The following is a 21,881-nucleotide window of genomic DNA, read 5'->3' on the forward strand; positions in this document are numbered from 1 at the left end:
TATGTATGCTGCATTTTGCAGTTTCCAGCATCAGAGTTATGTAACACAGGATGATGGGATAATGTGAGAATAGTGCACATAAAAAAATAAAAATAAAAATAAAAAAGCTGGGGCTCAGGGGAATGACTCATTAGCAAAAACATACTCTCAAAATCACCATTTATACTGTTTGTGTTTCAGTGAAAATGGATGACAGGTCAGGCAAATTGTGGCATTTCAGAGCTGTCAAAAAAAAAAAATAAATAAATAAATAAATGAGAATAAATAACTCATTATATTATTGTGTATTATTGCTTATATGTTGCTACATCAATGCTAATACAGTATGGTATACTTAAATAATCACTTGCTCTTACTTAACATTTATAATAAATACTGTTATCCTGCTTCAACTAGTCATGACTAGTAGCTCATATATTTCATTACACACATCACGCCAGGCATGATAAAAGACTCATCATATACTGCTGTCTCCCTGGCAGTTTAATCAATCTGAGGTGTCCTTAATGGCCACATCTCTTGTCAAAACAATGCTCCAGCGACTAGTGGGTGAGTGAGGGAAATTGAGCACCTGTGCCTGTTTTAAATGGCAGGAATCAGCTAGCACTTCGAAATAGAGCAGAGGGTTTCCTCTGCTTGGTGTTGCTTCTTGCATCAATCCAAATGGCAGCTGTTATCTTTAAATTATAGAAAGCAGTAGTGGTGTTATAAAATCCCTAAACTGTGACGGCACCTAAACTCTCCAAAAAAGATGAGGTGGTGCTGATGGAGGACTGGTGAAGGCTCACAGGGATCAAATCACTGATCACAAAAACACAGATGAGGAACAAAAACAGTTGCACACCACACATTAAATGTCTGTTCTTCTTTATATATACATATATATATAGGAGGCAGGAAGGAGACAGAGGACTAGTGAGTGTCAGAACCACTATCCAGGATTAAACATCCAACATCCTTGAATACATCAGGAAGATGGCCTCAACGGACAAAGTGCTCGGTGAATGTCTCAGGCAGTGGAAAACAGATCATGTGGTGATGGAGGAACCATCATGGGAGGAAAAGCCCCTCCTTGGGATGTACCACCGACAGATAACTGACTGATATCGAGAAATCCTACCAATGGCTAGAAAGGGCTGGACTGAAAGACAGCACACAGGCACTGCTCATAGCTGCACAGGAGCAGGCGTTGAGCACCAGAGCAATAGAGTCCCAGATCTACCGTACAAGACAAGACCCCAGGTGTAGACTGTGCAAAGAGGCCCCTGAGACAATCCAGCACATAACTGCAGGGTAAGATGCTGGCAGGGAAAGCTTACAAGGAGAGTCATAACCAAGTGGCTGGTATGGTGTACAGGAACATCTGTGCGTAGTACAGACTGGAAGCCCCGAGGTCAAGGTGGGAAACACCTCCGAAGGTGGTGGAGAATAACCGAGCTAAGATCCTGTGGGACTTCCAGATCCAGACCAACAAAATGGTAATGGCAAACCAGCCGGACATTGTGGTGATGGACAAACAACAGAGGAAAGCCGTTGTGGTTGACATCGCAATACTAAGCGATTGCAACATCAGGAAAAAGGAACATGAGAAACTGGAGAAATACCAAGGCCTGAAAGAAGAACTTGAGAAGGCCTGGAAAGTGAAGGCAACAGTGGTGCCCGTGGTCATCAGAGCACTTGAGGCAGTAACCTCCAAACTGGAAGAGTGGCTACAGCAGATCCCAGGACAAACCTCAGACATCTCGGTCCAGAAGAGAGCAGTCCTAAGACTGTGCAGAACCCTCAAGCTCCCAGGACCCGAGCTTGGATGGATGAGAGACCGCCCATAGTAGTTTAAGAATAAAAAAATACAGAGAAATTCACAGAAAAAAAGGAAATGACTTCTGTGTGTTTCTTTAATACTGTTGGTATGCTCACTTAAATCTTTAACTGTGACATGTCATTGCTTACATTAATGTAACAACTGACACTCTCTAGGGGCCTTTTAAAGTTGTGGAGACATAAATGCATTTGAGAAGTCACAACATGCAGTGTTGCATACCTTTTGGGGACAAAAAGCCCACCTATGTAATGTAGATCATAAAATCTAGGATTAGTTTTATTTATTCATTATTATTTTTGTAAGCATAATAAAGTGCAAAAGCAGGTGACCACAATATTACAGTAATTAAAATGCATTTCATGTCTTTTAAAGTGGCAAAACATGGCTGCATGTTTGAATGCACGTCTGTGTGATTTGTATACCTCACAACAGGAGAGGAGTCAAAGTGCTGCCAGGTTGGTGACCTTGGCTTCAGTAATAGATGAATGATGACAAGAAAAAGAAAGAGGGACATGGTCAGAGACAGGGAGTGAGAGAAAGCCAGAGAGAGAGAGAGAGACTGAGAGCATGTTCAAAAGAGAAGGAGAAAGATGCACTGCAAATTACTTGACAGACAACAGAAGAGAAAAGGAAAGTCTGACACAGAAATGTGCTGATGGGGAGAAAAAGGGAGAAGCTGTGGAACCAAACAACAGTGCATTAGAGAACAACTGACACAGAAAATGTTATGATTTCTGACAGAAGGGAATGAGAGGATGGTGGATAGACAGATGTCTAATGAGGAAAAATGAGACTCACAGAGACAGAAAGAAGGGAACTGAAGGGAAAATGTGAGGAGTGAAATAGGTGAGTGAGTTGTTGGGAGAGCTTCAGTGGCTCGCTGATGGAGGACCTGTCCTAACACACACACACACTTACATAGAAACACACATACACAAGTGACTTTGCAGCCGGGGTAGTTGCTGATAATGTTTATATTTCATAACCAAGGTCTTAGTATGTGCCTCTAGAAGCAAACACACACACACACACACACACACACACACACACACACACACACACACACACACACACACACACACACACACACACACACCCTGTCTATCTTTTCTTCTCTTTCACATTTTTTTCACACAACCATCCACCTTTATAGTAAATCTTGTGGGTGATGGAGCCAGCCAAATACTTCGAGACAAACACATTTATCTTCCACTGACTGTTGGTAGAACCGTTCATGGTATTTGGGTTCCAAACAAAAAGACAAATTTACTCATCCGGGTAACTGTTTGGTTTATTTTCTGTTTTTTGGTGGTGGGTGATGACTGGGGTCAGAAATGCTAAGGCTATTGAGACAGGTCATTTATGTTTCTACAATAAATTTAAGCAGAGAATCTAGTCATAATTCAAACATAAAGACTTGTAATAAAAAGTTAACCTTGAATAAGGCTCCTTTTACTGTTCTGGTCTGTATGAGAAAAAAGAAAAAAAAAAGCTTAACATAAGGCCATGTGTTGAGGTTCATTAAAGAAAAGCTAAAACTGAGTTCCACAACAACATAAATTATCATTATAATAACAAAGGCTAAACAGACAAATGCATAATGCTAACTGTCACTTTACACATGCCAGTAATTTACGCTAACCTTGAAAAAATCAAAGATAACAATAATCAAATACAACATTTAAAAACATTTATTGCAGCAAATAATGATACGACATTCACTGTCCTTCCAGTTAAACTTAAATCAACTTATTGTCCATGAACCCAGAGGGTAAAGAATGGATGCAGATTGTTGCCTTACCTAGATGTGCTTTCATCAAAAAAATACAAAATGACCACTTAACCACTTGGCAGGAATAGGAAGAAAATAAAAAAATAAAGAAAGAAAAGTGTCTACTTCAAAATAAAATTCACAAAACACTACATGAATGCTGATTACATTCAACTGACTCAAATGTTAACACTAGTGGAAAACTCAGCCATCTAAGCATCTTCAGTACACTACCACACATAGACTGTATACAAAAGATGGATGTAGCCATCCATCCATCCATCCATCCATCGGTCTGTGGAGCACTGCTCTGAAGCCTTGAGTGACATGATTCATGTTCACTGGGTAGCAGCCTCTGCAGTTCTTGTCTTTCAAAGCAGCCTTGGCTGTTGTAAATAGTCTTATTGCAATTTAAAAAGTATAGCTACAGAAAAATTGACAGGTAATAAAGAGTGGGTTGGTTCCAGTCAAAAGGATGTTTGGAATGTATATCAGAGTGCTTTAGAGATGCATTGAGAGTATTTCACCTTCATTCGTGCCCTTGCATGCTTTGCAGATGTTTGCTATAACATTTAGAAGAGTTTTTTCAGAAGTCAATAGCTTGTCTCTACTGACTTTTATGCCTTTTTTCTTTCTTTTCAAATAATTACAACACTTTTAGAAGGGTGTTATTGGCAGGAATGCTAAAACTCTTCTATAGCTGAAATGTACAACACATTAGCCTCCAAAAAGGACAATTACTTACTAAAATACAAGGCAAAAACACTTTTAAATGTTCATATAGATGAAAAGATTTTCCAGTTTCATTTTTTTTTTATGTTTGCATTATTTTATTTTTATTTTATTTTATGAAGAAATCTGAGTTTTTGTTTCAGCCTTTTGCTATCTTCACCTTAGTGTGAAAATATCATTGCTGTCAGCAGCATCCTAGTGTGAGGATTTAAATATTCTGACCACCTACTAAGATATAGGTTGGTACAAATAACTTTAGGAAGAGAACGATAACTATCTGAGCTTGTATATGTTATTTTTACCTTATGGATGGAAATGTTTCTGCTAAACAATAAACATATCATTTCAGTCCTAAAGCTTCTTTTGTTTTAAGCTCATTTATAAATTATGTCTTTTTCAACCATTATCTTGAATCTATATTTTGGAAATTCTGACCTGTGTTGGAAAAATACATTGTAATGTGGATACTTGTAGATCAAAGAAGGTATTCATCCCTGGCATTCATGCGTTCAAACTATGGTTTAATCCATAATTCTATAATTCTATTGATCTCTAAGGGATAAAATAAACGAGAACAATTAATGAGGACATGGGGAAATTTTGCTCAGCTCCTAAGCAGATGTAATTAATGATTCCAAGGTGATGCAGCTGCTCGGATATTAGAGAATAAACCTTTTGTCTACTCAGCTGAGAACACAGTGTATTATTTACAGCCTTTAATAATGGATTTGAATGATTTTGGGATTATGTTCTTTTAATCACTGTACTGTCAGTATATCATTTGAACACTGAAGCTCAAAAACTATAAAAGGCAAAACGGTGTGTCACTGTCACAGCATTTTTGGAACTCACTGCGTTTCCAGACGCAGCACTGTGACCTCATTATGACAATAAATCCACAGATGATGGCACCTAAATGAGGCACACAAAGTTCATTTCTGCAGCAAAGCTCCCCACTACGTCTCATAGACTCTGATCAAATGAAGACTACATCTATCAAACAGGAAACTTAGGAAAGGTCAATATTTTTAGTATGCCAGAAGCTGAAATGACAGCAGAGAAAAATACTTTGTTCTTAAGGGATATTAAGATAAAGGTCAGGTGTTGCTTGGCAAGCATTCATTTTGAAAGAAAAATAATTCATTGAACAAACCAAAAATACACATATCCCCTGCCTGATCATGAGGAATCATTTCTTTCTTCAGTGGGTTTTCATGGTGAAACATCAAACTGAGAAAAGTTTAATCCTTATTGTAGCTCCAGTGCAAACATCCTATCCATTCAACATGCCAGTAACAATAAAAACCATAATGACAGACTCATTAGAAGAGTCTAATCTGATGACCATCCCAGAATACCTCAGACTGAATCGAGAATTTTTTTCCACATTAGGACAAGAAAATATACACATAGCTTTATTTACCCTTAAAGAAACACATACACATGTTCCTTTCTTGGTTTTTCTAAATATACATAAAGAAAGAGTTATTTACATTACATCAATTTCTCCAACTCTTTAAAAAAACAACCAAACAAACAAAGAACCAACATGCTTATTACTTACCCTTATAATTGACCTTAAACCCTATAGATCCAACGCTCTCATCTGACTGCAGGTGCAGCCACATCTGGTGAGTCATACTGACAATCAGGTCAGGCACAAAACTACCTGATAAGCTGAAACACAAAATACATAACTATTAAATCATTGTTATCATAATTACCTGTATGAAAAGTAGAATTTTCATCAATGCAATCAGAGCCATAATCAGTTCCTCAAGTGCTTCTCTGAGTATGGACAAATTGCTGGAACACACTAAACTGGAGCCAAATGCTTTGTGTAATTCTGCCACAGGAAAGCACATCCACAATATCCAGCATTTCTTCAAATTTCCAATGCCATGCAAACTCTAACGCTGACAAGATTATCTTTGCAACTGGTCAACATCCATTATCCCTTGATGCACTTCAGAGTAGCTTGCAGGTAAATATAGGTAATCATTAAAGGGGAGCTCGCATGACGCATCCTGTTATATGGTTGTGTCAAGGATTTTATATAGTGGATGTGGACATTCAAACCAGAATGAACATTAACAAGAAAGAAAAAAAAAAAAAAAAACATGCAAGCAGGTTTTTGGCTTTGCTAATTTTAACATGAAGCATCTTAAATGTGGTGTGAAGAGTTTGATTGGCCGGCAGTAACACTGCTGCTTATGAGGGCAGCTGGTCAGTCTGGAAGTGCATGGTGTGTTGTACAATCTGCTACATGTCAGTGATAATTATTTGCCTCTGGAAACATCTACTCATAGGAGAATAATGCAGATCCATGTGACAACTCGAATTGGTCTTGTTGTCATTGTTTAAGTATTTATGCAGGAATCTCTACTTCTATCTTACAAAAACAAAACAAACAAACAAAAAAAAACATTATAGTCAAATTATCTTTATTTCCTTATTTATCTCACTAAACTCACTGTCTTACGATGCTCATCAGGAACAGGGATATTATACATTGTAATTGTAATTACATTGTAATGTATTGTAATGTAATACTTACACTTGTAGTATAGTTGTAGGATCTCCCACCTCCCCTCCATCTCCTATAGTTAGGGTGTCATATGCTATTTCCAGGTCAAACTCCTCAAAGTTGATCTGGATTACCTAAAGTTGACACACAAACATTCACAAAATACATACACATTACCATCAGTTAAAAGACAAATCAATTTAATTAAGTTCTACAAGAATTTCTAATTATTCAAAATTCCTAAATTTTCAAAAAACACAGACCCCCCCAAACAAGGTCTCCTTGCTTTGTGAATCCACTAATGGTGGGATTCATGTCCAAAAGTTTTTATTTTATTTTATTTTAGACTAATAACTGGCTTATGACCTTCATAAAAATTAGAACTTCCAAGGTTAATTTGGCTGAGGCAGTTAAATATTAAAAAAAAAAAATCTTTTATATAATACTGGTCTCCTATCTGAACTAAAATATTTTCCATTTCAGGGTTTGTAGTCAGACATTGACTTGATCAAAGATGACTCATTAAAATTTCTTGATGCACCACACAGTATGGTGTGACTTCATTCAACAGTGCAAGATGAAAAATGAAAAGATACGGCACACCTACAGTATGCTCTGCAATCGAACCAGTGCGGAAAAGCACATAGTGCAAAACTCTGATCAGGAATTATTGAACCACACTTTCTGTTTCATCTAAGACCAGAGAGAAACACATTTGGCAGAAGAGAAGAGAGAATAGAAGGAGGCTTGAAAGATAGAAGGAGGAAGATGGAGGCAGATGGAAGTGGGGAGAACAGAGCAAAAGAGGAATCGAGGGTAATAATGAGAACATCTTTGATGCTAGGAGTGTTAGAATATTTCAAACTTGAATTTTGACTGGACTCTCAGAAGAATTTTAAAACCACCATCTGCCTCCTTCCCCCTCATTCTCTTCTCACAAGGAACTTTCAACTTTGCCGATACAATATTCTGCAAATGGACTTCAAGCAGATCCAAAAAGTTCCTGCAGGTTAACACTGACCACATTCGCATAAATATCAACATCTTATCTCTTAAAACATTCTACTTGTAAATGTGTTCTTTCACTATTTGTAGCCTAACATGATACCACTGCTGTGATTGTTTGGAACAACAGCTTATACCTGGGGTGATATAAACAACTAAATCAGTAAAGAACAAGGGAACAAAGGGGAAAAAAACAAATACACTTGTTCATGAATTCAAGTTTTATTCCACTTAACTCAGGGGCCCAGTATGTTTTTGATTTGATCCCAGCAGCAAAGGTAGACTTACATTTAGTCTGAATTTACATCTGAAGAAACTATGGATGATGTGGCCAAACTAAAGCACAGATGCCAAAATCACTTCACTTGACTGGAGACAAGTGAAACAAGAGGCATTCAAAGACAAAGCAGTGATCTTCTTGCCACTCACAGTGCTGACTCAGTCTGTAAGACTGCAGATCTGATTGACGCATCACCTACAAACCTGCTAAACTCTCTCTAAAAGGCACACGGGCAGATACAGTTCTATCTTTGTCTGTGATTACACAGTTGTCATTTTCAGATACTTGAAAAATCAGCTAAAGCAAATGTTACTGACACAATTGCCTTGACATTTTTTTTATTAAGAGGAGAGATAAGAACCTGCAATCATTACAGCTATCCTCGTGAAAATACAACTTTTTCACTTTTCTTTATTTTGCACGGTGCTTGAAATAATAAAAACATGAGCCAAGAACAAAATGATTTACTTTGGTTAATTTTTAATGTGTATTTAACTGCAAAAAATGTATTTACCATTTGATTGTAGAGAACTACCAGTTGGAGATGCTGCCCTGCATCACAGTAAGAGGTGCTTGCAGAAACTCTCGTGGAAACAGCTTTAGGGCTCGTCAAAATACAAGTGTCTGAATGTTTTATGTGCTACTGTATGAAATAAAGCCCTCTGGACTTTTACATTCTTTGTGTCAGTGTGTTTCCAAGAGTATATTTTTGTTTTTAGCAGCTCCAACTTTATTGAAGAATTTCACACGGTGATCCACTAACAGCTTATATCCACTAGCAACTGTGGAAAGAAGCTATGCTCCTAGAGCGTAACTACGATTCACCAGAGAGAATGTGTATGTTCTAATAATGATGGTTGTTACTTAGCTTGCCTTTAAATATACATAGGGGGATAGCAAAGCGATAAGGACTAATATGATAGCAAAATCGTGACAATGTGATGATTTTATGGTACCAAGGGTACCAACATGTAACAGACACTGGAGATATTGAAGTCTGGGAAGGGTGGCGCTCATATGCTGCAATTTGGTGGAACTTTAATGTCTGGCCCACCAAATCGGCCACCTACAGTCTACTTTAGGGGTGTTGCATATGTACTGATATTTGTGAAAACAGTCATGTGAAAAAGAAAGAAAAAGATATTTTAGCATCATGCTAATAATAGGAATCATAACTAATCAAGAAAATAAGAAGGTTTATATAGTTCTTTCTTTCTTTCTTTCTTTCTTTCTTTCTTTCTTTTCAAGGATAATATATTTCTCTCCCACAAAATTCTAAAAGTCCTTGTGTACATATGGCTTGTTTCACCTTTGAATGATGTTTATGCTCTTAGATTCACTGCTAATTGTGCAAATGCTCTATTCTCCAGCTCCGCTCTTCTCCTTGCACTCATGATTCCTCTGTGCACTTGCAAAACTCATTTTTGCTCTTGAACTGGCCTCAGAAAACATAGTAAAAAAAACAAAACAAACAAACAAAAAAAAAAACCTTAGACCACTTCACTTCCCAGCAGCCCATCCAGACTGGAGGAGAGAGTGTATTTGCACACAAGCAAGGACTTATGACTGTTAGGACAAACTTTGGAAAGAACACAGTAACATGCAAAAGAATTAAATCAAGAAACCTTGCTATGAATAATAAAAGATAAGAATCTTGATTAGATACATCAGTGTACTGTAGATTTAACAGGCTGCAGGAAACAGAAATAACCTAGCTTTACATCTTGAGTGAGACAAGCCAAAAGGCCTCTTTGACTGTATATTGAAAGGACACAGAGAGGGGCCCATGTATTCTGATAGATGTGGTCTATGCCCTTGTGTGCATCCTTTACAGAGCAACCTGATGCCACATCAGCACTGTTCACACAGCATTAAACACAGCCAGGAATTTGCTACACTACACTGAACCCACTTGTGCCTGGATAAATGCACGTCTCTGAATGTTGTACTAAACATACAGTATCTCACAAAAGTGAGTACACCCCTCACATTTCTGCAAATATTAATTTTTTTCTTTTCATGGGACGACACTTCAGAAATGACACTTTGACACAATATAAAGTAGTCTGTAAACAGCTTGTTTAATAGAGTAAATCTACTTTCCCCTCAATATAACTCAGCAAACAGCCATTAATGTCTAAACTGCTGGCAACAAAAGTAGTACATCCCTAAGTGAAAATGTCCAAATTCGGCCCAAAGTGTCAATATTTTCCAGCTCTGTTTTAAACCTCTTGGTGTGTCATTTCTGCAGTGTTGTCCCATGAAAAAATAAAATTAAATATTTGCAGAAATGTGAGGGGTGTACTCACTTTTGTGTGATACTGTAACTTAGATAGAAGGCTCATTACTGACTGGGTCAGAGTTTATGCATGTGTTTGTTACATTGTGTGGTCATTACAGGTGATTCTAACACTCAACACATTTCTTCCACTTCTATAATTGGTGTTAATGCAAACATCTGTCCCACTCACTTAAAATCGTTCCTGCCTCCTTCTGTCTCTCCCACACTGTCATCCCCTCTCGCTCTATTTCTAATTGGGTGTTGTGTGTGTTCTTCTCATCCATCAATGGCTTTTAGCCAATGAGAATTTGATTTCTGCTTGATAAAGCACTTCCTTTGGTTGTCGTGGAGACAATGAAGTGTGTAAGGCTCCTTCTTGTTCATATCAGTATAAGATATAACCCACCTTGAAGATACAGTTACCATAGAAATTTCTGAAACACCTGCTGAGCAACACAGTAAGTGATGTAAAGCGGTCACTGTCAGGACTGAGGAATTACAGCTCATGCGTTACCGTGTTAGAGAAAATTCTCTTCCACCCACTCTCACTAAACCTGCTCCGGCCTACAATGTATAAATTGTGTCACTGTGAGGAGAGTTTGGCTTTAGCTGATGAAGATTGATAGCTGAAGCCCACTGCTGTTTAATGTTTTACCTCTTACTTCTATTTCATGGAACTAGGTGCCTCCTTCTCAGATGTCAATTCTTAGCAGGAACCAGTAAGAAAGGCTATGTGTACCTGATGCTGTTGCTATGCAACTATGGCACTATAAGATGAATTTGACACACAGTTGCTTGTTTAAACCCAATCCCCCTAGAAAGTGCTCAACCTGTCAAGAAGATGCAGGGATACACCATTTTAGGAATATGAAGTAAAGGAAGCAAGTACTGCTTTTAAGTGTGTGTGTGTTGGAAGTTTCATTTCTACAAGGTCTCAAGTCTACAAGGTATTCAAAGCCTGCAAAGTAGAAATGAAGATGTGCTTCCTTTGTGTTTGTCATAGCAATCTGGTCTCTAACAAATAAAGAAATTGTTATAAAATAAAAGTGTTTGGCGCACTTTGGCTCACACAGCACAATCTATAAGTAAAATATTTCTTTTTGAATTTAAAGGACAGGACATATAACCTTGGCAACCTAAAAACAGGAATTTTGGGTATTTTATGGACTTATTAAAGGAAGCTCACTGGAACACTAAACACAAAGTCTAATTATCTGATTTGGATACTTGCATTCTCACAAGCAGCCCCTCTGGAAAGTGTGAGATAAATCCAAGCTGCAGTGCATAAAAAAACCCCCAAAAAACCAAAACAAAACAAAACAAAAAAAATAACAAAAATAAAAGACATTGTTTTTTCGTAAATCTGTGGTACTATTTTGTCATAATGGTGCTTCACGAACTGAAAAGTGTGTGAGGACAGGAACATAGTAGCAAGTCAGTACATACAGTATTTTTATTGCTAACAGAGATAGGGACTCGAATCTGGGACTCGTACTTAAGCAGCATTTCCAGTGACTTGAGACTCAACTTGGACTTGCACTTAAAAGAGTTGAGACTCGTGAACAATCTTATTATTATGTTTTTTTAAATGATCGTCTCTCTGTCTGATCTCCTGTCTGCAGTCATTTCCCCAGAGGTAAGAAAGGTGGAAGAATGGACTTGTGGAAATCTCTGATTTCTAATAATAAAGCAGTCTAGAAATTTGCATGCTAGTGCTGTGTTTGGCTAAGACATAAAACTAAAAGATAAGTTAACCTGTCTTTATGTGTGGCTTCCACAGATGTCACCTTATCTAATGCATCATAAACAAATGCTATTAAGAAATAAATGCTTTCATTTGCTGATAGCAAAGGAGATGGAAACACATTGAAGAAAAGAAGAAGAAAGGGAAAATACAGGAGGAGAAGAGAAGAGAAGAGAAGAGAAGAGAAGAGAAGAGAAGAGAAGAGAAAATGACCATCCTGTCCTACCATCCTCAAGGTTAAATGAGAACAGGGGAGAATGAATTGGCTCTAAAGGCTCATTCTGCCAAAACTAAATGAAGCAATAACATCAGAGAGCTAAAGAACTCCATTAACACTTAACCTGGAAAAGAAGAAGCAGTGAAATAGATCGGCAGAAGAAGAGAAGGATGGAGGGAATGGGGCTTATGAAGAGAAATGAAAAGAAGAAATGATGAGCTACAGAAACATGTATTTTTACCTGTGAGAGTGTGAGAACCAAACAGTTTGTGATTAGGTGCAATGGAGGGAAAGATATGAGTAAAACAATGAAAACAAATGATTTTCCCCCTCTAGTGCCCCCTTCTTTCCTGTATTCTTTCTCTCCCTTTATAATGATTTGATGGTTTCAGCCTGAGCTCCTTAATGAAGAATCTGGGTAATTCTAAGGACAGAGCCTCTGGGATTGAAGGAGGAGGAGGGCTGGAAAGCATAAAAAAGAGGAACGAGGCATCAGACAGGAAGAATGAGAGAAAGGGAGTATGAGATAAAATTGGGAGAGACATGTACGATTAGTTAATAAAAAGTGCTGCTGCTGGTGGAGGTAGGATCAGTTGAGGCCATTCCTTCACTCTGAATGTGTTATTCTGCTTCCTCCACCTCCTCATCAGCCTCACGCTCCAAATCTCACTCTCATTCTTCCCAGGGTTATCTTGATGCCTTTTCCCTCCAAACATCAACTGACCACCCCCCATGTCTGCAAAGCTGCTCCTCATTCTCTCATCATCCTCCTAATTGAGAGCAGCTTTTTACAGCCGGTAAGCCAGATAGTCAATGCTCGTGTTTTGCTCCTGCCATTTTTGCCAGTTACCTGATGTTTACTTGCCAGTTTCCCACTGTGTGTTTGTCTCTGCCACCTGCCCAACATAAGCTTGCTTTTGAACAACTAAATTACCTTTTACACCACGAGAGGCATCTTTCCATCTGCAATTTTCTGTTGACTAAACATTTGAACTGTGGCAGAAAGCATATACCTAAACACACAATGAACTCATAAAACACCTAAACTGGCTCAACACCAACTGTGAGAAAAGCTTTGACCAGTGAAAGAAATAATAGTAATTGCAAAGAGAGCTCTTATGGCTTACTGTGTTTTTCAACTTTTAAAATGAATTGATACAAGCTTCCCTTATTCATTTTCCAACAGTTTGAATTGCTTAAATTTGGCACCTTTACAAGAAGCAGAGTTCATATTGATGGGCCAAACTTTTGGAGTAACAGACATGCTTAAAAAGCCAAAGGCAGAAGTAAAGCACCGTGGCAGTCGATAACATAAGATCACTTACTGAAATGGTGCAATCTGACCACCACCATCTGCTATGAAAATTAGCAAATGAAAGCCCTCCAGCTTCTAAGTTGAACTAAAATGTTTAAAAAAAAAAACAAAAAAAAAAACAAAACAAAAAAAATAGGGACTTAAACTTGGGGAGATTGTTTTTAACTTGTTGCTTTTTAATAAAAGACTTTAGATGTCACTTTGTCTTGTCTTTTTTTTTTCTTCCCCCAAATCAGTCATAGTATGCATTCAAAACAGCCAGTGTACTGATATCCAGTTTCTGGCTCCAGGAATGTGCATAATAAATGTCAGTGTCCCATAAAAATGAGTCAGACGCACAGAGTTTTAAGCTTGGAAACGTATAATATTGCTTTAATCTCATGTTTGCATAGACAATGAGCTCTATTATGAGTGTAATTGTTCGCATACTTGCATGTGTACTACACTTGTTACTGAAGGATTCCATTAGGGGGAACAGCAGAGATTTCAGACTGGTGAGAGCTGCTGAAGTTGTTGGGTATTTCAACATGTTAAACAAGGTGACAGTAAAGGAGGTTAGTACTTGAAATCACAGCTGAAAACTAGAAGCATTTAGACAGCACAGACCTCTGCCAAGCCATAGGGTCACTCACCTGAGACAATTGAATGTTGAATTATACCATCTACCATAATGTCATCTATATATATATATATATATATATATATATATATATATATATTTATATATTTATAAACATTTTTTTGACAATCATTGTGGACATTATCTGATTAGTTTGAAGCTATAATAGCAAAAATTAATGAGGAAGACTAAGATCGGGGAGACAAAAGTCAGCTCCTCTGATTAGAATAAGACCAAATTTAGACATCCTTGACAAGATGCCGAGGCAGTTTTCATTTCAAGCTGCAACTAGAAGATGGCCTGTTGTGGTGTTTTACAACATTTTTGGACATCACTGCACTGAATGCTTGGGTCCTCTACTGGAGCTAAACCAATACAAGAATGTCCCGCCGTCATAACATCCAGCATTTTGTTTCATTACTTTAGCATTATGATGCTTTTTCTGATTGTTCCCCATCAAATAATTGATAAAACTATAAATGTATTTAAAAATGGCTTTATTTGGTCAAATGTTAGTTGATAAGTGAATTTTCTATTTGAAATACGAGCCCAAAGTAATCCCACATGCTAATCAATTAATTCATTATTTATTTAAGCTGTGTCTACTTCCAAATGATAAAAATAAAGATTCAATGAAAAAAACAAACAAACAAACAAATAAACAATCGGCCTCAGTAAATGCCACCATTTTAATTTTTATGCTGTGTTGGTAACCCGGATTACCCCCAAAATCTAATCAGTTGTTCCTTATTCCATTTCAGAGATTTCCTGAAAATTTGATCAAAATCCACCCATTACTTTTTCAGTTATGCTGCTAATAGACAGACAGACAGACGGACAGACAGACAGATGTTCGCCACTGAAAATGTAACCTCCACCTTGGCGGAGGTAAAAAATACAGCAGAGGCATCATAGATGGAGCATTAAGACCCTATGAGACATGTTTTATTCAAATTTAGAATGATATATTGTATATAAACTACCCTACTATAACACAAAACTATAACACAAACAGGTGTTTCCAAGATGAGAGACTACCCATCTTTCATCTCACACACATTTAATAGCAACTCTGGTTTAGTGTTCTGTGGCTGAGATGCCTGCTAGGATTTGTCTCTTAATTGAAACAAATTTGTTTTCTTTTCTTTGACTAAATAAAAATATTTGAAGCGCTAAGTAGATTATGAGGTACAGGTACTATCCACCAGACACTGACTGGGTGTTTGTTCCAAACTTATATCCATCCATGTCATGTAATAAGGTTCTGTTCAAATTTATGGACCCCTGAAAACCTCAGGTTTGATTAAGTGTCTTGCAAGACACGTGTAACACGTGGTAAAGTGTGGTAAAAGACATGATTTAGGATAGTGCATGACAATCTATATTTAATGTGCTGTGATAAGAAGAATGGACATGATTCAGTAGGTGCAAGACAGGGCTATGGTTCAGCAGCTAAGACCACACTGTACCTGTAGAGCCTTTAAAGATATGGATTATAAAATATCTATGTAACCTCAGTCATTTTCATCAAACTGTTTGGTAACAGATATACTCAGTCTAAATACATACATATCATACATAGGATGCAAAGACACATACGCACACGTATCCCAAAGTCTTCAGCAGGGAATTAGTAACATAGCCTTCAGCAGTCACATAGGGTGTAGCCTTCAACAGAAAATGTATTGCTGGAGGCCATAAACCAGAAGCCTTGGGCAGTGGCGGAAAGGGCAGTGTGTGGGAATCGAGAAGGGAGGGAGAAGTTAAGCTTTTAAGATAGAGCAAATTTACAAAATGTGTGTGTGTGTGAGAGTCATATATGTAAAAGTATTTCAATGTGTGAACGGATGTGTGTGTGCAGCTCTATCATGCTGATGCAGGTGTTGTCCTTGACAACAATGTGGTCACTACAGAAGCCCAGAGTCAAATAGGGATGTGTTTCTGAATACCAATCAGATTTCTCCAGGGACATCAAAGGAACCAGTGGCAGATATCCATCTAACCTCCAACCTATTGTCTGCCCCTTTGTAGGATTAACCTATCACACAGGATTAGACACTAATATATTTTGACCATCATATAATCTATAATACCGCCAACTTGAATAATTATTGACCCATTCCAATTAGGTAAAATGCTGCTAAACTAACTTTGTAAATTCCTTATAGAAGTGCAGAGTTATATCGATTGAAATGACAGTGAATCCATGTATTTCAGATGAGCAAAGCCTTCAAGCAACTTCATGCAGATAACTTCATGCTGCTACACTTCCACACATCACACTCAACTCAGTGCAAGGCATACTTCACATACAACACATCCCTTACAGAATGGCAGAATTTAAGCTGACATGCATGCCCCACTCTGCCTCCATCAATGCTGCAGTTGTTGATTTAATATTTCATAAACCTCACTTCAACCCTGCTTAAAATCTTTAGATATTAAGTTCTTATTTTGGTGGATTTAATAACCCTAATCTGGTCCCCATTACATTTAGCTCAGGTAATGTAATGAGATCCCAGCTTGTATGAAACGTATTATATCTTAAAAGTGTACACTTTCATAATAGTTGTAAGGTGTGTTGGCTGACTGAAAAGACATTATGATGAAGTAAAAAAAAATTAAAACTATACCATTAACTGTAAATTACTGGCAAGGTTATTCTTAACAATAAAGCGCACATCATTCATCTCTGTGGCCCATTAATTATTTTCCAACTGAAGGTAATCTGGCTTGTGATGGGGACATGTTTGAATACGGTAGATAAACCAAATGGTCAAATTCAACTTGATTTCAAAAAGATGGACATTGATGATTGTGAACAGCTTGAAACTGAGTTTGTTCGGCAAAGTGAGAGACTTTGTCAAAAAAAAAGGGAACTCTACCTTATTGGGATTTGATGCCGTAATTACCCACACACACTGTGCATTGCTCTCATATTGAATTGGGAAGTTAGGAGATGTAAAGGTCCCAGATGGCCCCTGAAGATTACTGCCACAAGTCTTCACTGTGGAAAGGAGAAGAAGAAAAAAAACAATGTCATTGTTATTAGAGGGAACTGTAAATTTAGCAGTGGCATTAGTGAAAGCAGTTGCACACTGTTGAGTCATAACACTACAACACAGTGACAATTACCTTTATAATTAAACCATTTAGGAGATGCTTAGCTAGAGACTCTTGTAATAAATGCAACAACAAATTCTTAGCATGTGTGGGTCACGGTAGAAGTTCAGTGAAGAACAATTAAAAGTGACATCAATACAGCTGAGAGCTGAAGAGAAAGAGTGTGATGACAGGAAGAGAAGAAAAACAGAGGAAAAGAGAAGATTCAAGTACACAGAAGAGAAGGTCACATAGATGTTATTGATACTGTCAGCAACATCTCCCTGGGTAACATTACTTAATTGGGAGCTATTGGGTGTGAAATACCACAGGATTAGCTAGAGTTGTGGTATGGACTGATAAAGATATTTACCAGCTATTTACTCTTAAAATGTATTCAATGTCAACAACTTCCAAGTACTACTTGAGCTGGAATGATATTCCCCATTGAAAGAAGCAAAACCCCTAAACAGACTATCACTGCAGACAGAAATGATGACGATAGTTTGGTTGACGACTGTATTAAAAGTGCACAGTGACTGCATGTCATTTGAAAAGAGATTCTCTTTCCAAAACCATATGGTTTTTTGTCAACTCTGAAATAGTATTAACTCACAGTAATGAGGATGCTACATTCAGTGGGGTGTTGAAAATGACACATGCTAGGTGTTGGATAAACCAACTAAGCTTTTATTAGGCTTATTGCTCTGACTGGATGTGATAGAGAACCTGCTCGTCTGTCCTTGGGTCGTCCTGTTAAACTTGGGAGGTAATTTTCTGGTTGAATTGAAGCAGCGTTTGTGCCTTAATTAGTTTGTTCAGTGGCAGGCAGCGAGAATACTTACAGTCAACAGTCGCACACGCATGGAAAACAAAAGACTATAAGCATTAATGATTATATGCTTTTTTTTCTTTTTTTTTTTTTAAAGCTGGCAAGAAATATGCACATCTCGTTGCACATAGACACAAGTTGACAACATTCAGGAAAGAATTGCTACTAAATAAAATAAATAAATAACAGACTTATTAGGCCAATGTTTTTGCTAATTACATAGTCTACACAAGCGCATACTTTTAAGCACTCCCACTCAAATAATCACTCTTATGGATGCTACATCAGCTTAGTGGTCAGGGTATAGGAGAGGGATGAATAAAGAGTCATACCACAGCGTGTTTGTGAGCATGTTTCTTCTTTGTGTGTTTAATGGAGTGTATATTTGAGGTGCTACACAGCAGTTTCAGAACAAGTACAAGATCCCTTGGTGACAAGCTTATATAACTCGTCTGTGATTCCTTGTCTCTCCATGTACTGAACCCCTACCTTGGCTAGGCCCAGCTGATTCTTTTTTCTCTAATTTTCAATGCATCTTGAGTTGACCTTCTCTCGTGTTCAGCTCATTTCGATTTATACGCTGAGAGATACGCAGATTTAAAGTGTGTGTGCACGCTTGAGTTGCACGACAGAAATGATTTATCTACATGTCTCCAAAAGTATGTGGGCCTTTGTAAGTATGCGTGCGCACTGACAGCTCAATCAGCGTGTCTTGAACAAATGGCCAGCCCATCACCGTGCCAACAGCAAAATGGGCACCATGTTGCTATAGCGATAGTGCGGAGAGAGTTATCACCAGAATTACCAGAGAAGCTAACATCCCATAATTTATTTTAAAACTTCATCCATCTTTCAGGCTGTATCTGTATGTCTCTTGTTCTTTTTGTGGTCCCTGTAGAAGACATTTTATGTTGTTAACAGTTTATTGTTTAATGACAGTTACACCTCAGTGTTACCTTTTGTCAATGTTTCTCTCCCTGTCTCTTCTCAAATATTTTCTAGGTCTGTATGTACTTATTTACTTTTAGGATTCTAAGGACTGCCTTTTGCTTTTATTACAGCATGCATTCGCTGTGGCATTGTTTTGATAAGTTTCTGCGATGTCATGGGATTTATTTCCAATCCAGTGTTGCATTCATTTTTCACCATGATCTTATATTGATGATGGGAGAGTTTGACCACTGCTCGAAGCCTTCTCCAGGGCATCCCAAAGATTCCCAGTGGGGTAAAGGTCTGGACCCTGGTATGTCAAATGTGTGAAAATGATGTCCCATGCTCCCTGAACCACTCTTTCACAATTTGAGCCTAATGGGACTGTCATCTTGGAATATGGCTGAGCCATCAAGGAAGAAAAAATCTATTATTAATGTAATCATTTTGTATATTCAGGTAGTCAGCTGACCTCATTCTTTAGGCACATAATGTTGCTAAACCTAGAACTTACCAACAGAAGCAACCCCAGATCATGGCAAATCACAGCCTTTTTCTTCAGTTAGCCCCACGGATTAGTGGTTTTCTTGTGGCTACACAGCTGTTCAGTCCCCATCCCTCGAGTTCCCTTTGCATTGTACATGTGGAAATGCTCTTACTTTCATTATTAAGCACAGCCCTGAGTTCTACTGTTGTTTTTCTTTTATTTGATTTCACCCAAAGTGATCACTCATCATTTAGGATCTTCTTCCAAACACATTTCTTCCTTGAAGACAATCATTCTCCACTGTCTTTTCAGTTTTTAGTAATGCATTGGACAGTGCCTTACTCAGTTTTAGTAGTTTCTGCCATCTCCTTAGATGTTTTGCTTGATACATTATTTAACCCCTCTTAAATAGGCTAACATATTTTCTGTGACCCCAGGATGTTTCTTTCGACATGGTTGTTTAAGAAATGAGAATCCACTCATTGCATCAGTTGAGGTTAAATAACTTGTTGCCATCTGGAAAATAATTGTCCATGCCATAATTCTTAGTTAAATCCAAGTGGTGACCAGGCAGTGTATTAATCTATGTGACCAGAATTTCCCATCTGCTCAGCTATAGTCTAAAGTGTGCCTTGCAGTAAATGTTTACATAAATGATGCGTTTTGTCACAAAAACCATCTTGAAACCAGTGAGCTCAGCTCTAACCAGCCTATACTTGTAGATGAAGCAGAATCTTTCTGCTGCTCTAGGAAGGATGAATTTCTTTCCCAGTTACACGTCTCCACTGGTCATCCTCACCTTTAAAAAAGCATGTAATATCCAAAACACATCTGAGCCACTACTCCATTACCTGCCAAGTGTGCATACTCTCTCACTGTGTTGTGGTACAGACATGCCAGGTGGCACCAGCTCCACACTTAAAGGTCGCAGTCGAGGTCCAAACTGAAGCCCCAGACATGAAGGACTATGGAGTGGATTCTAGCAGAATGGTTGTGTTCACAAAATAATCTGTGTTGCCAGACAATAAGCTATATGTTAGTCACAAAGGCATTATGGCTCAGACCAGTCAGCATTCTGTAGTGGTATGTACTGGCCAGGTTTAGGTGTAACAAAAGGTTAACCTGTTGCTAAATGGTGATTTGATCAAACTGAAAAACTAGGGACTAGACACTGGGAGCCTTTCTCAAGGGAAAAAATAAATAAATAAAAATTGTTTTAGCGTCTGCTAAATGACTGCAGAACAGAATTATTTTCCTAAGTGCTTATGGAAAGAATTTCAGTCCAACTGGTTCTGCTGGTAGATGGTGGCAGATGTTTCATCCAATGAACTCTGCTCTTTTTCAACAAGCATCCATAGACACCTTCCAGATGGTTCTGTTTAACAAACCATCTGGCACATTAGGTGACTATATTGTTAAAAAAAAAAAAGAAAAAATGCTAAAATCAGTCATGATGTAATCAACCCACCAAGAACATGAATCATATCTTTAGTGCAACAAAAATAATCTATTCATATTAATACACTGTATCCAATTAAAAGCAGTAATATTTCAATTTGCAGGACTATTGTAAGACCTTTAGCAAAATGTCTGGGGTCTGACTCTCATATAGGACAAATAGTCTGTTGCTTATTTACTGGATCTTTGCTATTTGTTACTTCTTCTTTCAGTAATTGCTTTTTAATTTTAAAGTTCAGGCAGACTGTCGAAAAAAATGTGTTTTGTGAAGCAGGATGAAAAAAGTAATCTTTTTTTCATACTGTCACTAAAAAAACATGTACAGTATTTGATCCTTTTTACAGAAGTGGACATGTAGTAACCACAAATTGTGGAGAGACTCTTAAGCCCAGTAGCTTTGCTGCTTTCTATATCAAAACAATAACACAATATGTGCCTCACAAGCCCAGATTTTAAATTATATTGTTTTTGGTCTGTACCTCTTAAACTCTACAGTGGAATAAATAATAGTCCACTCTACTACCATAATTGGTAACTGTATTGTCTATTCATTTGGTGCTGAAATGGTAGTACATGGAAAGGCAGTGGGTTTTAGAGCTTTTTTGGTAAAAAGCTGTTTGGATTAACAAGGTAACAATAATAAGAGTGATGTTTCCAAGCCATGAAAATTAAAATCAGTAAGCTAAAAGAGGCTAAAAAGTCAAAAACAAAATCCCAAACATGTCTATCCTCTCTGTGTGTCAGTCTATCTAACCAACC

At 37.7% G+C, this 21,881-nt stretch overlaps 1 protein-coding gene across 1 annotated transcript in view; it reads right to left on the reverse strand.

Annotated features, from left to right (window-relative positions):
- LOC121657225 (CUB and sushi domain-containing protein 3-like) overlaps positions 1–21,881 on the reverse strand; it is a 364,605-nt gene that overhangs the window by 99,093 nt on the left and 243,631 nt on the right. Inside the window, exons 10-12 of the mRNA XM_042012632.1 lie at positions 17,199–17,320; positions 6,883–6,986; positions 5,890–6,002 (exon numbers count right to left, since the gene is read on the reverse strand). Coding sequence (XP_041868566.1) covers positions 5,890–6,002; positions 6,883–6,986; positions 17,199–17,320 — 339 coding nt within the window. The remainder of the gene's footprint in view (positions 1–5,889; positions 6,003–6,882; positions 6,987–17,198; positions 17,321–21,881) is intronic.

This window comes from Melanotaenia boesemani, chromosome 17 (assembly GCF_017639745.1).
Source record: "Melanotaenia boesemani isolate fMelBoe1 chromosome 17, fMelBoe1.pri, whole genome shotgun sequence".
NCBI lineage: Eukaryota > Metazoa > Chordata > Actinopteri > Atheriniformes > Melanotaeniidae > Melanotaenia > Melanotaenia boesemani.